Source organism: Budorcas taxicolor, chromosome 21 (assembly GCF_023091745.1).
Source record: "Budorcas taxicolor isolate Tak-1 chromosome 21, Takin1.1, whole genome shotgun sequence".
Classification (NCBI taxonomy): Eukaryota; Metazoa; Chordata; class Mammalia; order Artiodactyla; family Bovidae; genus Budorcas; species Budorcas taxicolor.
Window position 1 is genome coordinate 62,708,021 of NC_068930.1, and position 20,699 is coordinate 62,728,719.

At 36.6% G+C, this 20,699-nt stretch overlaps 1 protein-coding gene across 1 annotated transcript in view; it reads left to right on the forward strand.

The window, feature by feature from the left end:
* Positions 1–20,699, forward strand: part of PPP4R4 (protein phosphatase 4 regulatory subunit 4) — a 102,536-nt gene that overhangs the window by 34,683 nt on the left and 47,154 nt on the right. Inside the window, exons 3-7 of the mRNA XM_052659856.1 lie at positions 4,166–4,268; positions 14,546–14,638; positions 17,820–17,967; positions 18,462–18,535; positions 20,238–20,344. Of these exons, the coding sequence (XP_052515816.1) occupies positions 4,166–4,268; positions 14,546–14,638; positions 17,820–17,967; positions 18,462–18,535; positions 20,238–20,344 (525 nt within the window). The remainder of the gene's footprint in view (positions 1–4,165; positions 4,269–14,545; positions 14,639–17,819; positions 17,968–18,461; positions 18,536–20,237; positions 20,345–20,699) is intronic.

The following is a 20,699-nucleotide window of genomic DNA, read 5'->3' on the forward strand; positions in this document are numbered from 1 at the left end:
ATAGAGAGTGTTCTATAAAAGTTAATTAGATCTTGTTGGTTGTTGTTGAGTTCTATGTCCTTGGTGATTTTCTGTTTAGTTCCATCAGTTGTTGGGAGAGGAATATGAAAGTCTCCATCTAGCTGTGTATTTGTCTAGACAACTCTCTTTTCAGTACTGTACCTTTTGTTTCAAATTACTTTGCAATTATATTTGATGTATGCACATTTAGAATTGCTATGTCTTCTTGGTAGATTTCCTCTTTTATCATTTTATCTTCAATGTCCCTGTCTGTCTCTGGTAATTTTCTTTACAAGGGTGTTGACTTTATTTGACCTTAATTTGGCCACCACTGCTTTACTTTGGTTTATATTTCTGTGTTATATCATTTTCTGTCCTTTACTTTCAACTTGCTGATATTGTTATATTTGAAATTAGTTTCTTATGGCTGCATTTAGTCGAGTCAGTTCCTTTAATCCACTCTGCCAGTCCCTGTCTTTTAATTGGTATAGTTAGATCATTTACCTTTAATGTAACTATTTATTTAGGGTCTTAAATCTACCATTAATTTTTTTCCTGCTTTAATTTCCATGAAATATTTTGCCTTCCTATCTGTGAGGTATTAGTGATCATATATTTTCCTAACTGCAAAGTAAGTAAGTAAATAAAATTTACTGAATGTTCATATTAAATATTCATGACATCAGTTCATGCAATGAGTTATCCATTCATCCATCCTTTTAAGAGACTTTCACCAAACCTCTACTTTGGCCCAGGCATTGTCAGATGAAACATTCCTTTTTCAGGTATTTCTCTCCTCTTTTAGTTCTTTAGTGGTCTATTTGTTTCTTGTGGTGTTGTAGTAAATCATCACAAACTGGATGGCTTAAAACAACAAAAAGGTATTGTCTCACAGTTCTGGAGGCTAAAGGTAGCAAGTACTTTTTTAGCAGTTGCTGCTGCTGCTGCTGCTAAGTCGCTTCATTAGCAACTAGTAGTTGCTAAAAAAGCAACTGAGTCTGAAATCAGTAGCCACTGAGTCAAAATCAAGGTGTCAGCGGGGCCCTGGGGAAGAATCTGTTACTTATCTATTCCAGCTTCTGGTGGTTGTCAGCACTCTCTGGCTTGTGGCAATATCACTCCAGTCTCTGCTTTCTGGTCAGATTGCCTCCTATTCTGTCTTCTCTGAATGTCTCTTTTAAGGACACTTGTTATTTGGTTTATAGTCTACTGGATAATCCATGACCAGCTCTTTATCTCAAGATCCCTTTTCAAATTAAGATAACATTCACAGTTTCCAGGATTATGGTGTAGATATATTTTATGGGGGGGGCGGGCCACTATTCAACCTGGGCTTCCCAGGTGGCTCAGTGGTAAATAAAGCCTACCAGTTCAAGGCTGTACATTGTCACCCTGCTTATTTAACTTCTATGCAGAGTACATCATGAGAAAAGCTGGGCTAGAAGAAGCACAAGCTGGAATCAAGATTGCCAGGAGAAATATCAATAACCTCAGATATGCAGATGACACCACCCTTATAGCAGAAAGTGAAGAGAAACTAAAAAGCCTCTTGATGAAAGTAAAAGTGGAGAGTGAAAAAGTTGGCTGAAAGCTCAACATTCAGAAAACGAAGATCATAGCATCTGGTCCCATTACTTCATGGCAAATAGATGGGGAAACAGTGGCTGACTTTTCTTTTCTGGGCTCCAAAATCACTGCACATGCTGATTGCAGCCATGAAATTAAAGATGCTTACTCATTGGACTCCAGGAGTTGGTGATTGACAGGGAGGCCTGGCATGCTGTGGTTCATGGGGTCGCAAAGAGTTGGACACGACTGAACGACTGAATTGAACTGAACTGAACTACTCATTGGAAGGAAAGTTATGACCAACCTAGATAGCATATTAAAAAGCAGAGACATTACTTTGTCAACAAAGGTCCATATAGTCAAGGCTATGGTTTTTCTAGTAGTCATGTATGGATGTGAGAGTTGGACTGTAAAGAAAGCTGAATGATGCTTTTGAACTGTGGTGTTGGAGAAGACTCGAGAGTCCCTTGGCCTGCAAGGAGATCCAACCAGTCCGTTGTAAAGGAGATCAGTCCTGGGTGTTCATTGGAAGGACTGATGTTGAAGCTGAACTCTAATACTCTAATACTTTGGCCACCTGATGCGAAGAACGGACTCATTTGAAAAGACCCTGATGCTGGGCAAGATTGAGGGCAGGAAGAGAAGGGGACAACAGAAGATGAGATGGTTGGTTAGCATCACTGATTCAATGGACATGAGTTTGGGTAAACTCCAGGAGCTGAAGATGGACAGGGAAGCCGGGTGTGCTGCGGTTCATGGAGTCGCAAAGAGTCGGACACGACTGAGCAACTGGACTGAACTCAATCAGTTCAGGATACACAGGAGACAAGATTTTGATCCCTGGGTTGGGAATATCTCCTGGAGTAGGAAATGGCAACCCATCCCAGTATTCTTGGCTGGGAAATCCCATGGACTGAAGAGCCTGACAGGCTACAGTCCACGGGGTTGCAAAGAGTCAGACATGACTGAGTGACTGGGCACACACACATATGCACCATTCAGCCAGCTGCAAGTAGTGCTTTTATATGCAGTTTTATTTTCCCTTTTTTGATCTTCTCCTCACCTTGGCATGGCTCTCCTTTTTCCCTCCCTTCTCTTTCCTTCTTGAATTTTGTCTCTTAAAGTATTCACTTAGAGAGTGATGAGAATAGTGGAAAGATTGTACTGACCTATATTTTGCAGCCTATATACTGCAGCAGTGGCTCAGTGGAAAAGCATATGCCTGCAATGCATGAGACGTCGGAGACGTGTGTTCGATCCCTAGATTGGGAAGATCCCCTGGAGGAGGAAATAGCAACCCACTCCAGTATTCTTGCCTGAAAAATCCTATGGACAGAGGAGCCTGGCAGGCTACAGTCTCTGGAGTCGCTAAGAGTCAGACACGACTGAGCGAGTGAACAGAGATATTGCAGCAGGGAAAAGACTTTTTCTTCACAGCAGTGCAGCTTCATTTAGTCAGAATATGCTGCTTATTAGTAGAATTTACAAAGCACTGAAGCAAATAAAATAATACTTGAAAACACTCTTTAAAAAAGCCATATTAAGGTCTTTTTTTCAGCTGTGCCACGGGATATATGAGATCTTAGTTCCCCAACCAGGGACTGAGCTCATGACCTCTGCAGTTGAAGCATGGAGTCTTAACCTTTGGACCACCAGGGAAGTTCCCTTGTTAAGGCCTTATATACGTGTACTAACAAATAATTCCATTTGGAGAGTTAACTGAAATCATTTTTACTTAAATAAATATTATGGCATCAATAATTAATATTCAAATTAGTATCAGTTAAGGATAGGTGGAATTTCTTTCTGAGGTGACACCACATTTAATGACATTTGTTATAGCTATGTTTCAAGTTACTTGCACAACTTATGTTGCTTAGCTTGTGTTTTAAAAACAAGTAAGTTTTTGCATGAAAATGGTTCTTGAGAAGAATTTGAAGTATTTAGGCCACTAGAGTATTACAGATTGTTTTGGTAACACCTCAGTGACCTAATGAATGCTGTATCAAAAAGGTACCATATAACTATACCCTACTGACTTTTAAGAATATAGAGTATATATATTATTAAGTTTCTGGCAACTCGGAGTCAGTGGAATACAACAGATAGTTTCATTGTACTAAACAACAGATAGTTTCATTGTACTAGAAGAAAGTTGTATGATTCTGCTATAGCTAATTTTGTTGCTGTCCCTGCTGTTGTTATGATTATTAGTATTTTACCATAATGAAATTTATCAAATCTATTTTTATAAAGTATAGCAAACTGGCAGGTCATAGGAGAAAATGAGGTTGAATTTTAAAGTAAGTATTTAATAATGGTCTCAGTATTTTTTCAGTAAGACGTGTATAGATAATCATGTTTTAGCATAAACATAATTAATATCTCCATGTATTTGTTGAAAGATTTACCTAATGAAATTTCAGCTCTGGCTTAATTTTTATATCTAATTGATGCATTTAAAGTTTAAAATTGTCAGAAGTTTGGTGTTCATTATTAAAAGCAGTTGTTTTCAAGTTAATCCCTGCTTTTTACAATGTAAATTATAATCACAAATTAATAGTTACAAATCTTAAATTTGTGTTTTCTTTGTAAGTGCTGGTCAGGATATCCAGGGAACAAGCGTGATTGCGAATCTTCCATTTCTGATGCGACAGAACCCTGCTGAGACACTTCGGAGAGTCTTACCAAAAGTTAGAGTAAGTTGCTGTGAAATAAGATTTGAATTCATCATGTCTTCCCAGTAGTACGTTGTCATTGCCAGGAGAAAAGTTCAGAGCTTTGGATGGCTGATCTTTTGTACCTAACCATTGAGTGGAGGAAGTATTATAAATACTTTGAATTATTTTGAAAATATTTAGAGAACTTAGCTGATGGAAATGGAGAAATCTAGATCTTAAAACTACAAAGTTTTCTCTAATCATTTTCCCAGTAGAAACATTATGTTTTCAGTAGCTCAAAAAAAAAAATCTTAGTCTTATAAAATCATAGCAATTTTTTTGGTATTCTGTTGACATAAACATATTATTAATAATATTTCTAGAACATTGATAATACAGTTTAACTGATAGTCTTAATAGTCACCTTTTGGTGACTGCTCAAAAATCATCAAATAAAGATTGGATTATGGCCACTGTATTTTTAGTTTTATGTTTAATTGCTTTTTAAATTCCTTCAGGTTAGTTTTCCTGCTACTAATAAAATGTTTGATCTACTAGAACTTTCTTTTCTTTAATATTAATTATTAATATAGAATACTAAATATCTGATACATGCAATATTATTTATTTGTACCATATGCAAAGTGTTCTGTAATAGAACTTGAATGAACACAACAGATAATGCCTTTTGGGTCCTCAGGGAGCTTACCTACTAATGAGGTCAAGGAGGTTACATAGTACAGGGGATTCTGTTTGCAAATAGTGAGTTTTATAGACTTTGCTTTAGCTTTCTGTTCGGATTAACTTAAAAAAATTTTTTTTTAAATTAATTTATATGTGTTTAAAATATTATTATTATGTGCCCTTGGGTTTTATTTTTAGGCATATACAGCATGCTTCCAGTGATGAAGATCAGGGATATAACATGTTATTTTTACAAGATGCCCAGATTTCTATGCAGGCAGTATGGATGTATTTTGTGTATATATATATATATATTAACTTATTATAAAGGTGAATGGAGAAATTGCTTTTTTAGTAGTACACGTGATTCAAAAGCAAAGGAAGCTGTTTCATGTCTGTTTTTCTCAGCTCATTCTATAATTTCAGTGGAATGAAGTCTACACAGTCTAGGTTTAATTTCTCATTCAACTGAAGTGATATTAACTGACCTAAGCTTGTTGGTATGTCACCTAGGAGTACCAGTTAAACACTTGTAGAAGGGAACAGGTGTAGATCCTCTTGACTAAAGAGTTATTATGCATAAGCAAATTAGATTTATAGCTCAAAATATTGAGCACACTGTACACTCTGCGTTGAGCAGGCGGCATCTGGGCCAAGAGAGCATGCTGCAAGTTATAAGTTTCATAAAGCAAGAATGAAAGGTGAAGGATAGACAGTGGTGAGCTTTAGAGGTCTCTGAATTATTTTGAAAAAAAGTGTTTGCCAAAGAGTTCACACTGAAGTTAATTAAATGCTAATGTCTAAAAAAAAATTTAATTTCATGGAAATGTATACAGAATATTATATAAAGTGTATTTATACAAAGAGTCAAATGTTTCTGCTGAAACTATATAACTGAGTTATAGAGGATAATATTTTAGTAACCTTTTAAAGATATTAAGTTTAATTCATAATATAGAAGATTAACTGAATAAATGCATATAAGGAAAATATAAACTAATGACTATATTATACTGAGAAAATCTTTATTGCTGAATGATTTCATTCATTTCTTTAATCAACAAGCAGCCATTTATTTAGGATGCTCATCTATCTTACCCTTTACTATAAAATGTAGAAAATAGTCCCTCATTAGATTCTGTATCAGGAAGACATAGAAACTATGGAAAACAATGAAAGAACAAGCATAGGGGATTATTTAATGTGTGGTTCTGACTTTATGTAAAAATGCTGATGAATTAAGCAAATGGGAAAGACTTTTTAATGGGGGCAATAATACTGACTTTAATAGAGGGTTTAATGTAAAATGTAGGCAGCTGAACATTTAAGCAACTGCACCTCAAATAATAAAACCTATGTTTATGAGCAAATCATTTAAAATCATAATGTTCAGATATTAAGATTTATTGGTACTCATAACACCTTCTTTAATTCTGCCTTGCTTCTGTGAGTGGTGACTTCCAGGTGATACAAGTATGACAAAAGTCACACAGAGCTGCTTTATTCACTTTTGCATGGCCATACTCCCTTAGCTAATTTTATAAAAAAGCAATCTTGTGTCTCAAAGTGAGCATTTAGTAATAATGGCTTTGCAAATATTTACTGAGTACCTCCCACTGTTCTAAGCTCTGAGAAGACAGAGGTGAACAAAACAAGAACTTACCCTCAAGGAAGTGTTTTAGGGGCCGGGAAACAGACATTAAACAAGTGGGTGAGTGTGAAAAACAGAGTAAAGTCCAGGGCGGGGGGCGTGGGGGAGGTGGGGGAGTTGGGGGGGGGGGGTAGGAAGCAGGGGAGGAGAAGTGGTGGGGGGGAAGCGGGGGAGTCGGGAGTGAGAGGGCACCAACTGAGCATTGGGAGGCCAAACAAGCATCTCTGAGGAACTGAAAGCTGAAGGGATGGGATAGGAGGAACAGCCATTTGAGGAGATGAGAGCAAGCGGTCCAGGCAGAGAGAGCAGGAGTTGGGGGAATTCAAAGAGGTCGTAAGTGTGGTGGAGTCCAGTGGGTAAGGGTAGGTCATGACTTGAAGAGGTTAGAGAGATCGTCAGTGACAGAGAGTGCAAGAGTCATTCTTTCTTCGAACAGTGGAAGGCCTTGAAGACTTGAAGCTGGGCAGGACTTTGAGAAGGATTTATCCCGTTGATATTTTGCAGTGATCATTTTGCTAATTGTGTGGAGAGTAGATTGGAGTGGGAGGAAGTTGCAGCTCTAGTCCTTGTAATATGTGAAGCTGGCTTGGAGCAGGAGAGCGAATTAGGATGACAGAGAATGGTGGATATGTCTGAGATGTACTTATTGAGATAGAATGAACTTAATGACAGACCCGATGTGGGAAATGGAGGAGTGACTTCCAGATTTCTAGATTGTTTCTGCTGGTTTTGAGTATCTTGGTTGATAGTTTATTACATCAACAGGGAAAAATAATTTGAGTACTTACTAATGATAATCTTCTATGATTGATTTACTTTTCGAGAATTTAAAGACATGAATAATAAATATTTTGTGTAAGAAGTTAATCGTTCTCCAGATTCTTTTCACATTTATACAAATAGTATAAGCAGCTTTTTAGAATTCACACTGTGCCTTATCTTTACCTTGAAGAACATCAGATAAAGCGTTGCAGATTTTTCTGGCCTTATGTATTATAAAATTTCACCAAACAAAATATTTTTAATTCTGTTTCTGTTTTGTTGTATAGCATTTGCATTTCATCTTTATAATAATGTATTAACTTAAAAATGGCTTTTAAAACAGGTTGCTCTTTTCACTGTTTAGAGACGAAGGAATTTGAGGTTAAAAATGAAATGGCAGAAAGAGAGGCAGAATTAGAACTGAACTAATTGTAGTATTCTACAGTTTGCTTTCTAAATTCTATCCGAAGTGGATGATGAATGATAGTGCAATTCGATCACTCATTTCAAGGTTAATTTAAATAAGAATCCAGAAAGGAAACATTTTGACCTCCAATTCAAATTCTCTAATTCTAGATATGAGACACTTCTGAATGTACAGTTGACCTTTCAACAGCATGGGTTTGAACTGCTTGGGCCCATCTTTACTTGAACTTTTCCAGTAAACATGTACCAAAGTCCTTCACGATCAGGTTTTGGTTGAATATGTGGTTACCGAATCTGGCAGACAGGGAGGGTCCACTGTAAAGTTTTATTTGGATTTCCCACCAAGTGGAAGGTTGGCACCCCTAAACCATGTTGTTCAAGGGTCTACTGTAATTACTGTATCTATTTTTAATCCTAGGATATCTTTTGAAAAAGAAAACAGGTTTTTTCTGTGGTCTTTGTTGATTAAGTTTGAATTCTTCCTGTGACATATTAAGTTGAGTTAATATTGGATGTTAAGATTTGACTTGAATTTCTGGTTGTCTGAAAATGAAAGAATTTGTTTCACCAGCATACATTTCTAAAACATTGTGGTCCTTTATAAAATTTAAAATAGTGATATCATTAACCATGTGATATCAGTGCCTTCTTTATAAATCAAGTGCAAAAAAAAGTTTCTGCTTGTTGAGTTATTGGATCCTGTTATTGTTTTTTCACTTATTTTGGGAACCAAAAGATATGTTGTAAAACCATCTATTAGAAGATGTGCAATGTCAGGAACAGATAAAAATTAAAATGGCTAGCATTTGTTGAGGTCTCAAGATGGGTGAAGCACTCTGTCAAACATTTTACAACTCTTTGTTGATTCTTTATCTCTTTGAATGCCCATGGCAGTTCTATATGGGTCACAACTTAGGTCAGTTAACTTTCCCAAAGTCACAAAACTAGCAAATGGTGTGATGAGGTTTGAATAAGGAGTCTGACACCCAGGTCCTTCCTCTTAACTGCTCTACCACAGTTAACTGCCTCATTAGCCGATCATGATGTCAATAAATATGTAATAGGTCATTTTAGTTCCTAAGCCTTAGTCATCTCTCCTCTGATTACTATAGTAGCCTCTTCACTGGACCTGTTGCTCCCTTTGCTCTCCGGAGCCCATTTGGCCAGAGGCATCTTTCATTTATTTATTCATTTAGGAACAAATAAATACATTTATTTATTTAGGAACAAATAAATAAACTTTGACAAAGAAAACTGTGTATATTCCAAGTATACAATGTGATGACTTAATATATATTATACATTGTGAAATACTCACCCCTATCAAATAATTAAAACATCCATCATCTCACATAGTTCATTTTTTTTTCTTCAGAGAGATCTTTTAAAGATCTTTCAGAGAGATCAATCATATCTTTCATTCTTGAATGAAAACTACTGAAGTGGTGTGGTAGGCAGAACAGTTCCTACCACATCCCGGAACTATACATGTCACTTTCTTTAGAAAAAGAGCTTTTATAGATGTGGGTAAGGTTCTTGACTGAGGGAGATTATCCTGGATTATTGGGGTGGGCCCTAAATGCCAGCACATGCAGAGGGAGGTTTGACCCAGACCTGGAGGAGGAAGCAGCGTGAAGACAGAGGCAGGGGCTGCAGTGATGTGGCCACCAGCCAAAGAAAGCCAACAACTGCTAGAAGCTGGAAGAGGCAAGTGCCTGATCCTGCCTAGCGGGGAGTGTGGCCTTGCCAACAATTTGATTTTGACTGAGTGATACTCATTAGGACTAATGGCCTCCAGAACGGTGAGGGAATACATTTCTAGGCCTTTCAGTTTGTGCTAATTTATCATACCAACCATAGGAAAGTGGCTCAGTGGTAAAGAATCCACCTGCCAGTTGTAGGAGATGCAGAAGACTTGGATTCGATCCCTGGGTTGGGACAATTCCTTGGAGTAAGAAACGGCAGCCCAGTATTCTTGCCTGGACAATCCCATGGACAGAGGAGCCTGGCAGCCTATAGTCCATGGGGCTGCAAGGAGCTGGACACAACTGAGCAATTGAGCATGCACATAGAGGAAAGTAATACAAGTAACTTCTCATTTCAGATAGAACAAAACTCCTCACCATTCTCTAAAATGACCCTGACTAACTTTCTACCTCACCTACCATTCTTTTCTGTTTCTTCCATCAGGACAGAAGTCTTGTCAGTCTGATTTATCACTCTCTCCCCAGAATGTAGAACAGTACTTGGCAAAAATAGGCACTCAAAAATAATTTTAAAATGAGCATTGATTGAGCTTAATATTCTGAGACAGGAAGTGTCTACCTGAAAGATCAATGACACATTGGCCTGAACCACTAATGGTATTCTTGGATGAGAAGTATAAATAGTCTATCAGTGAAGTGATACAGTGCTGACTGACATTTCTAGGGAGACCTTTTTTGCGGGGAGGAGTGGGAGAAAGATACATATTAAGGAAGAGATAAAGTAGACTTAATCATATGAAACGACTATTTAAGATCAGTATATGTGGTACCCCCATCTTTTGATTCTGAAAAGACTTATCACTTCTACTTTTCTCATAAGTTTCTCCCAATGTGATTATTTGAGTATTTTATATCTACTGAATAAAAGTAGATTTAAAAGATTTTATTAAAATTTTTTTTATAGACAACCTTTGCTATGTAAATAAATATGTTTGTTACTGAAAGCTTTACCTACTCTTTAAGTTCTGTTTCAAGTGGTACAAAAATGTGGATAACCAAGATAATAAAGTGAAGAACCCTCCCTGTGGGCCAGGCCTTGTTCTCAGCAGTTTAGATACATCCTCTTAAACTTCTTAACAATTCCATGCCATATATTTATTCTTGTTTGACAGTTGAGAAAACCTAGGCTGAAAAAATTCTGTTCAACTATAATATTTTGCTTAAGCATGCAATTATATAATTTATTCTTACCATACACCAAGAAAAAAAGAAATAGTCTTAACTAAAGGAGTTAAAGAGCACAGAGATGATACAAGTTGCCTTTTCCTTTGGTTTGTACTTCAAAAATAAAAGTACTTGTCTTCCTCACTGCCAGTGATGTTTTCTGAGAAAAGTTAAAAGTTAAGTTCTTGAAAAACGAAGGGTTTTGTAAAGGCAACACAGTTCTACATAATAAGCAGAACATGATGTTCCAGACTCCCTGCAGGTCATAAAAAGCCCACAATAGAGTAGGTCTCTACTGACAGGCTAAGCATTTAAGGACACTCTGATGTGAAGTAAGGTGAAGTTATTCCTGTAATGTCAGATTGATGGAGAAAATTTATCAGGGTCAGAATTGATCTTATGAGGAGTTTTTACAGGAAAGGAAGCATAAAATTGTGTAACTTATTCTTCCAGTTCACTAAGAAAAAAAAAAGAAGTAGGATTAACCAGAGGATTTAGAGAGCATAGACAGATGGTATAAAATGACTCTTCTCTGGTTTATAGCTCAAAAATAAAAGTACACTGACCACAATGCATTCTGAAAATAATATCTGTGTTATATCTTTTTATGTATATCCATAAAGACAAAATAGAGTAACATCATTAATTCTTTGACGATAGTAGTAAATTCAGTGAAAACATTGACTGTAAATATAGTTGTTTTCTGGGCATATATAAAAATCACACAAGCTAGTATTCTTAATAGATCTAAAAATACTGCCTTTCAGTATGATAAATTCTAGTGGAGACCAGTGTTCTCACTTGAATTTCTTAGTCATTCAATCATTTGTTATTTTTATCCTGCCTACAGTAAAAATGAGCTGGAACTTCTGAATCTCTTAATTAGAAAATCTTTTATTTCTGTGATAATGGGACCACCATTACTACTTGAATATGGTTTCTGACTTTAGGCATTTGGATGATAGAAAGGATAGTTTATGGAGATGTTTATCTACAATCCTCGCAAAATTATAAAACTAAGAAGATATTCACATATTGCACCATAATAAAGGTCTTTGTTTGATTTAAAACTGTATGGATATACTAGCCTTTTGGTAGTTTGTTGAGGTAGATAGCCTAGAAAATGTTCCCATATCAGAACATCTTGACACTCTCGATGAGGTCTCACAAGCATTCTTTTAAATGTATGGTTTATTTTATTTTATTTTATTTTTTTTAATTTTTATTTTTACTTTATTTTGCTTTACAATACTGTATTGGTTTTGCCATACATTGCCATGAATCAGCCACGGGTGTACATGCTTAAAAAATAAAATAAAATAAATATATTGTTAAGCTTGTAAGAGAGTAAGGAATATTCAGGGCTCAGAAACAAAACAGTCTCATCCACTTCTACTTAGGTACGTGCAGGAAAGCATCATTCCCGTTCTAACAATAATGGCTTGTGTTCACAAAACTCACATGATCGTAACTTTTCTCAAGCCCATCGGAAGTGGTCACAAAGAAACAAGTGAACTCTATTCAGAAGAGCTCTCTGAAGAGCAATGGGACACAAGGATGCTGACTTTTGACAAGAGTTTCAGAGAAAGAAGTGGCCACCAGATAAAATCGTTAGGAAAAATCAGCTAAACTGTTAAAAAGTTTTTAAAGATTGCTATCTGTTTGGAATAGCTCAGAGCTCCAGACACAAGGGAACTTGGCACTCACTTGTGGGCTCTTTGCCACTCGCCCCCTTGGGCAGGGTAGGAGGCTGGAGAGAACCTGGTGATGCGGGTGTGACTGTTTGTTGATTCTTACTGGGGAACAGGGAACTACCCACTTCCTCACAGTGATGTGCATGGACATATAGGGAATTTCAGCAGAAAGAGTCGAATGAGAGTGCGTACTTACAGGATGACCAGATACATTGCTAGCCCTGCTCTGCGCTATGTCTTCAGCCCCTTGGCTGTAACTAAATGGATATGTTTCAATATTGGCATGTATATCATCAATAGCAGCCCCTCCAAGGTAGGAAAACATGTCTTTGACTTTTCTCCAGTTTCTCAGAATATTTAGTGTGATATTGGCACTTAATAAATAGGAGTTTCTTGGTGGCTCAGTGGTAAAGAATCCTCCTGCTTAGTGGGAAATGCAGGTTCGATCCCTGGGTTGGGAAGATCCCCTGGAAAAGGAAATGGCAACCCGCTCCAGTATTCTTGCCTGGGAAATCCCATGGACAGAGGAGCCTGGTGGGCTGCCATCCACGGGGTCGCAAAGAGTCAAACACCACTGAGCAACTAAATAGCAACAGCAACTTAATAAATAGCTGTGACTGAAATTAAAATTATATTATCAAAATTAGACTTTCATTGGCTTAGCGATTAGGATAGAAGGGGAAAGTGACTGACTAGAGAGAAAAGAAGGCATTACTTGCTTATAGAAATGTGTCACACTTTCCAGTGCCATCTCCCCCTGTAAACCATTTATAATTTCTTTTTTCAAAAAAATGTTTAATAAAGTGGAACATTTGAAATGGTTATTTATAGCTCTTGTATCCATTAGTTATTTCTTTGAAATGGGCACATCCTTTTTTTGCAGTGTTTTAAATTTTTATTTACAGTTTGAGTGTAAATCATGAAATTTCTGACGAGTCTGATTTATTATGTGTGAAAAATGACAGAGTTGTTCCAGCTCCAAGTTCAGTTTCAGAACCATGGTCTTGAAGTGCACTAATCTTTTTGGGTGTTCTGGTGATTATGCATGGCTGAATACTCCATTGCATACTTGCAGTCATCAAGTGATAGTTTCTGTTGGTACAGGTGTTTCCTTTTCTGGAAAGATACCTTCTGATATTTTTATGTGTACCTCCTCATGAACCTTGCTGATCACTGAAACAGATTAAAAGAAGGGTAAAACACACCCTTTTTATTCCTGTCTGCCACCTCTTCTTTATTTTCCCCTCTCAGAATTTGATTTTTGATACTCTCAACTAGTTCTCCCCATCCTTCATGTAAGTGTGGAACATGGCAGTGAGTGATCAGGGAATGAATGAGATACTGTAGTTAAATTGTTAAAGATATTTCAGGGTTGGCGTTCCAATTATTCATATTTAAATCAGTTGTAAAGTCTTTTATAAAAAGTATAATTATATAGTAAAAAGTTGTTCACTATTACTGTTAAGTACTAAAAATTCCCATACTGTGACTCTCAGAACCCCAGATATTTTATGTCATAGGTTTATATTTTAATATAAAATATAAATACTAGGTTAGTATTTTAATATCTGTCCCAGGTTAGTATTTTCATGTTTAACTCCCTATTATTTAATTTCAAAATAATCAGTGATGTTATCTCTAAAAATATACAAAGATACTTTGTAATTTTAGGATTCCTTTACCTTTAATAGCAGTCTTTACAGTAGATATGTTTATCAGTTTTATTTTAAAAGTTTAGTTTCCAAATACATGGACCCAAAATATTTGCTCTTTTGGAATAAGCCAATGATTTATTTATGCTTCTCTGTGTTGTGTATTGTAAAGAGAAAGGCCTTCTGGATGCATATGATGTGGGTTTATTGGAGGCAGCAGTTTCCTTCTCTGCAAGGACTGTATTACGTTGTCTACAAAATACTTTCTTGCAGCATTCATGCTAACTAAAGACTGAATTGAAACACAGAAGTGTCTAGTACATTTTCGTTCCTTGAGTGGGACTTTTTTTTTTAAATTTGAAAGTGTACCATTCACTCATTTATAAAATGTCTTATTTCATTTTTGAGGAATTTGAGTTGGAATGCCAGCCACATGATAGTATGTAAGAGGAACAGTAACTGGCATTAAGGCATGCACTTAAGCAATAGAGGAATTTACTTTTCAGTGTCTTCCAAGGTCCATGAGGATGCACACTTATTTACCCAGAGAGTATGGATCTCACTATGTTTGTCCAGAGGGTGTGACTCTGTGGAGGAGAAACAGGAACTGGTAAGTATCACATTCTTATTGTATTATGTTTCAGAAAAATATGTTTAGAAATCAATTGAATTTTAGCATTGATGAAGTCTCTTAGTCTGTGCTGGTTTCTTAACAGTGGACAGTCCCAGATGTTGAAGTCAGCACAACAAGAGAAAAACCCAAATCCTGATAAGACTTGAGGATTTTTCGAAAATTAAATGCAAAATAGTTGGGGCATATGTTGCTGCGGGAGTCAAGACTAAGTAATACAGTAAGAAGATGTGAAGTTGGAGAACTCCTCCTGTTCCTCCTTTGCATAAAGTTCGCACACGTCCAAAACCCAGGACTTTAATGACTTTAAGAGGGGCAGAATCACATCTCTTGGAACTTAAAACAGCAGACTCATGTGAACTGGAACGCACACTGTGGCCTTCACAATTTATTTAAATATTACTTTGCAAAGTACTTTCTGTTTCTAAATAAAAGCTGTGCCTTCTGAAACCTGTAAGTGATGTATCCTGGCCACATCAAATCTTCTAGAAGTGTTTTCCAAATCCAGAATTCTTAGTTTGGAGCAAATGTTCTTTTTGGGAAACAGTATGAGAAGGGGATGTGGGAGGGTTATTTCAGAGACCAGTTGCTACTCTGCTTTATACCTTATCATTGCGTCTCTTTTTCTTTTCAGCCTGGAACTCTTAAGATATATAATTGAAAAAAACTTGTGAAATGACATGTGTGTGTGTGTGGTACAAAAGTTTAAAACAAAATGCAACAGAAATCAGCCACTCAAATATGTGATTAGTTTTCTGGGAATGAACCCCACCATGTAGGCATCTGCCAAGTCTCTGACACTACCACCTACAGACTCAGGGTTGAAGTAAGCCATGCCTTAGTAAATGGTGACGAGGAGTGCAGAGTCTGCGAGGAAGAATTCAATCCTTGGCTTTGGCAATAGGCCAACAAAGCTTAGGTCTTAGAGTTGCCGATGACAAGCGTGCTGGCCTTGAGCAAGATACTTGACAGCTCTGCGTCTTTCCCTGCTGCTGTAGAATGACAATGTTATCTCCTAGTCTGATGCCTGGCAGTGGCCCCACCATGCTGAATTAAGGACTCTGGGTACATGGTCTAAATCACAGTTACAGAGACACTGGGGTAGGAAAAATGGCAGGAACATCTCCATACTGACATGATAGAGAATTGAGAATGCATTTCTATATGATCCATTTTTACTTTGCCTTATATCTAATTCTCCCAATCCCTAATCTTTAGGACTCACTTCAAAATCTCTTGAAGCCACCTTTTAGGAGATGTGGACAAAGTGTGTGAAGGGAGAGAGCCACAAGAGCAGGAAGTTTAGGTGAAAGGGTAAGAGATATTCAGTCATCCAGCAATTACTCACTGAATGCCTGCTATATGCCGTAGGAGTTGGGGATACGGTAGTGAATCAGACAAAAAAAAATCTGCAGTCATGATGCTTGTGTTCTAGATGTGGGAGATGGACTGTAAACAAATGACTGTTGTATGTTGGATAATGGTGATGATCAACCCAGTTGGGTCATGGTGAGGGCTGGGGCGGAGGGGTGGCTTTCAGTTTAAAATAGGATCATCAGGGAATGGGTCGCTGAAAAGGTGATGAGAGTAGAGGCCTGAGGGAGTTCAGAGAGCCAACTGCGTGAAAATCTGGGAAAAGAGGAAATTGGGAGCAGATCTTTGTAAGTCATTGAAAAGGTTTTGACTTTTCCTCTGAGTGGGTTGGAAAACCACTGGAGAGTTTTGAGTGGAAAAGTGACATGATCTGACTTTAGAAGAATCTCTCTGGCTGCTGTAAAGAATGGATAATAGAGAGACAGTGACAGAATCAGACACTGATTAGCAGGTTATTGGAGTAATTCAGGCTGGAGATGATGGTGGCTTGGACCAGCATGGTAGTGATAAAGGTGATTGATGGTCAGATTTGGGGCAGGATTGACTGCTCATTTGATTATGGGAAGTAAGCAACTGAGAGGCGTTAAGGGTGACTCCAGAGTTTTGGGGTTGAAAGTTGGAAGAACAGAGTCATCCTGTATTGTTTACTGAGTTGGAGAAGATAGGAGGAGGAACAGGTTTTGGGGAGAGATGGGTTCAGGTGATGAGACTCTTACCAGATATCCAAGGGTGCTGTAGAGGAGACAGTTGGATATACAGTGGTCATTATGTAAATGCTCAGTTTGCACAAGTTGGTAAGTCATAAAACTTCTGTGTAAATGATTTAAATCAAATCTTTAAGAAGATGAAGCCATATCTATGTTTTATATATTAGGAAATAATGCAGAAAGACTAATTTTCCTAACATCACAGATATGAAACTTTGTTTTATGGATGCGAGTTCCACATTGTTCTACCAAGTTTATTAGTTATAAAAATAGGCATACAGGGGAAATTTCAGTAGTTATCGTAATTGATTAAACAGAGTAATGCTTTTGGCTATATTTATGTTATGCACACCTACATAGTATTCTAGAGGAATACAGATGAGACCTTGGTGAGGTTTATATGAAAGATAGGTTTTCTTTTGTTTTACTCTTTGATGTGTTAAACTATTCTAATGTAGACTTTGACTTTAAATGGTGAGTGGAGATGGTTATGAATATAACTAATTTTTAAAAACATTCTTATGTTAAGCAATATTCCTTTTTTAAAACAGTTTGCTTCATAGTAATTTGTGTTCTTGTCACTTGTTTAAAGGGGAAAATACATTTTCACAATCATAAGTGTATTCCTTTTTTATAGTAAAATGCATAATATTTATTTTTTGAAGCAGAAATACAAGTAATAAAAACACACAATTGTCTAAGTTTTGGCATTATTGTTTTTGGGGGGTGGCAAACTGTACAATACAAATAGAAAAACAGAAACTGAGATCTGTTAAAAATGCCAATCCTATTATCTAAAGGTGTATGTACTTTTTATGATTTTTATGCAGTAAAACAATGGAGTGTTATAAATTATCTAAGACATTTAAAACTTTATGTTGTCTAATGAGTTAAACAATCAGGAGCAGATTAATGTAGTTTTCTTAAATAAAGTATTAAGAAGAAGTACCTATCCTTAAAGGTCATATATAGTTATTCTGTAGAATATGACTGTTTGTTTTCTATGACCTTGGATTTTAAAAAAATTATAACTTCTGATCTCTCATCTATGTAATAGCAAACTCTTTCTGATTATACAGGAAGCCCTGCATGTTGCAGGGGTGGAAATGCAGTTAACGGCCGCAGTGTCGTTTTTGACCATCCTACAGGACGAATCGGTGTCAGTTCATACATATGCCCACTCCTTCCTCCAAGTCATCCTGCTGCACCTGGAGCACAGGGACGCAGGTCAGGGGCCTGGCATGCTTCATCCTACATGTGCTTATTGTTGCTCATATGTGGGTGGGATCTTTGAGTCATGGTAGTCTGATGACCAAAATTGACTGAGGCCGTTCTCCCTAAGAGTTAGTTGGTCAGTGGTGTGACTAAACTTCATGATGGCTCATTTTGAACCAATCCACAAAATTCAGTGCTGTTTGAAGCCTGAAGACCCATAGTTTATGCTTTCTTCTTAGATTTGCTTCTTATACAACACTTACATTTATAGTATTATAGTATAAGAAAAAAGTACACTTTGGGTTAAAGATAACACCTTGATATTATTTTTAAAAATATCAATGTTTTCCAGATATTGGCTAAGACAGAAAAGCAGAGAAACTTCTTACAGTAGCAATAAAGATAATTATTGCTATTTTATAATTAAAGTTTGTTGAAAATATTAATGGCTAAGTTGAAACTGAATTTGTGAGAGAGTTAACTTATGTTTTGTCTTTGTCATTCAGGTGTCAGCAATGCATGGCTGGAAACTCTTCTGTCTGTGATAGAAGTATTGCCCAAAGATACCCTAAGGCATGAGGTAAAACTTTTATATATAAATTTTAATATTGAAGTTACTCTAAAGGTTTTTGTTTTTTGATAAAAATGGTATTTCAAAAAGAATAGAGTTATTTCCTACTCTGAAAGCCGCACATATTCATTATAGAAAATTTGAGTAGTAGAGAATATAGAAGGAAGAAAAATCATGATTCTGTACTTTGCTACTTTTAGCATTCTGATGTATTTTCATTTCAGAATTTTTTTCCCTGTATATGGTGCTGTTTGACATGTTAGTGATCATAATAAATTTATACATGTTTTTCATTTAGCATTATTTTCTTCATTGTTTCCTCGTATCACTCATTTGGTAGTAGCTATAAATATTTGACTTACTTATGAAATACTTAAGCCTGTTTTCAGTGTTTTATTATCAAAGTAAGGCAATAATGAACATTTCTGTAGAGCTTTTCCTGTTTTTTGGACAATTTCCTTAACTGTAACTTCCCCCAAAATGGAATTATTGGGTTAGAAGGCATTAATATTCTTAAAACTTCAGACTAATAATATGAGAAAATTCATGTTAGCATTTCAGTTAAGTTTATATATTTATTTGGCTGTGCTGGGTTTTGGTTGTGGCAGGTGGGATCTAATTCCCTGACTCTGGCCCCCTGCATTAGGAGCACAGAGTCTTGACCACTGGGCCACCAGGGGAGTCCCTGAAGTTACAATGTTTTGTTTCAGTTCAGTTCAGTCTCTCAGTTGTGTCCAACTCTTTGTGACCCCATGAATTGCAGCACACCAGGCCTCCCTGTCCATCACCATCTCTCGGAGTTTACTCAGACTCACGTCCATCGAGTCGGTGATGCCATCCAGCCATCTCATCCTCTGTCGTCCCCTTCTCCTCCTGCCCCCAATCCCTCCCAGCCTCAGAGTCTTTTCCAATGAGTCAGCTCTTCACATGAGGTGGCCAAAGTACTGGAGTTTCAGCTTTAGCATCAGTCCTTCCAAAGAACACCCGGGACTCATCTCCTTTAGGATGGACTGGTTGGATCTCCTTGCAGTCCAAGGGACTCTCAAGAGTCTTCTCTAACACCACAGTTCGAAAGCATCAATTCTTCGGCACTCCGCTTTCTTTATAGTCCACCTCTCACATCCATACATGACCACTGGAAAAACCATAGCCTTGACTAGACGGACCTTAGTCGGCAAAGTAATGTCTCTGCTTTTCAATATGCTATCTAGGTTAGTTATAACTTTCCTTCCAAGGAGTAAGCGTCTTTTAATTTCATGGCTGCAGTCACCATCTGCAGCGATTTTGGAGCCCAAAAAAATAAAGTCTGACACTATTTCCCCATCTGTTTCCCATGAGGACAAATATAAAAATTACTCTATATGGAACAAAAACAAATTTCACAGTATCTAACAATTAACTGCTTTTTTCTTTTGAAAAAGTGAATGTTTCACCCCTATATGTACATACAAATCATTAAAGAATTCACCATAAGCCTTAATTGAATTTTTTGTGTGCCTGATTATTTTTGATTGCTTGATTTATCATCATTCTTAATAATCCAGAAAGTGTAGTGATCCAGGTGATGAACAACCATGGACCTCAAAATGTAACTGAGGTTCTGTAAAAAATATTTTAGGATATTAAAGTGTTCTTTGAACAAAATAGCTAACATTAATATCAGGAATATATAAAGTTTTGTTAATTTGTTCTCTAAATCTTTTCTCTTTAGATTTTGAATCCACTCGTTTCCAAGGCACAGCTTTCCCAAACAGTCCAGTCTCGTTTAGTTAGTTGTAAAATTTTAGGAAAATTGACCAACAAATTTGATGCCCTTGCGTGAGTATTTGTACATAATTTTTTGTTTACTTTATTAAATTGATTTAAAATGTTTAATGACTATATGTTTAATAATTATATTTGTACTACTCCATACTGTATACAGTTTAACTGAGTCAAATTTATAAATATAGAAATCTCTGAAATCTACTGTTCAGATGCATTTCTTCTTGATTTGGCTTTTCAAAATCAGTAAGGGTAACTCTTTTTTCATATTTCCTGTATTAGTCATTTCCATCATGTACCTAGTGTAGTTTTGAGGATGGCATGATATTATCTTATAGTCTTTAAAAATTGATAAATATGACGTAAAGATAGATTTCTGCTCTTTTCCATTATTGCTATGAATTCATTG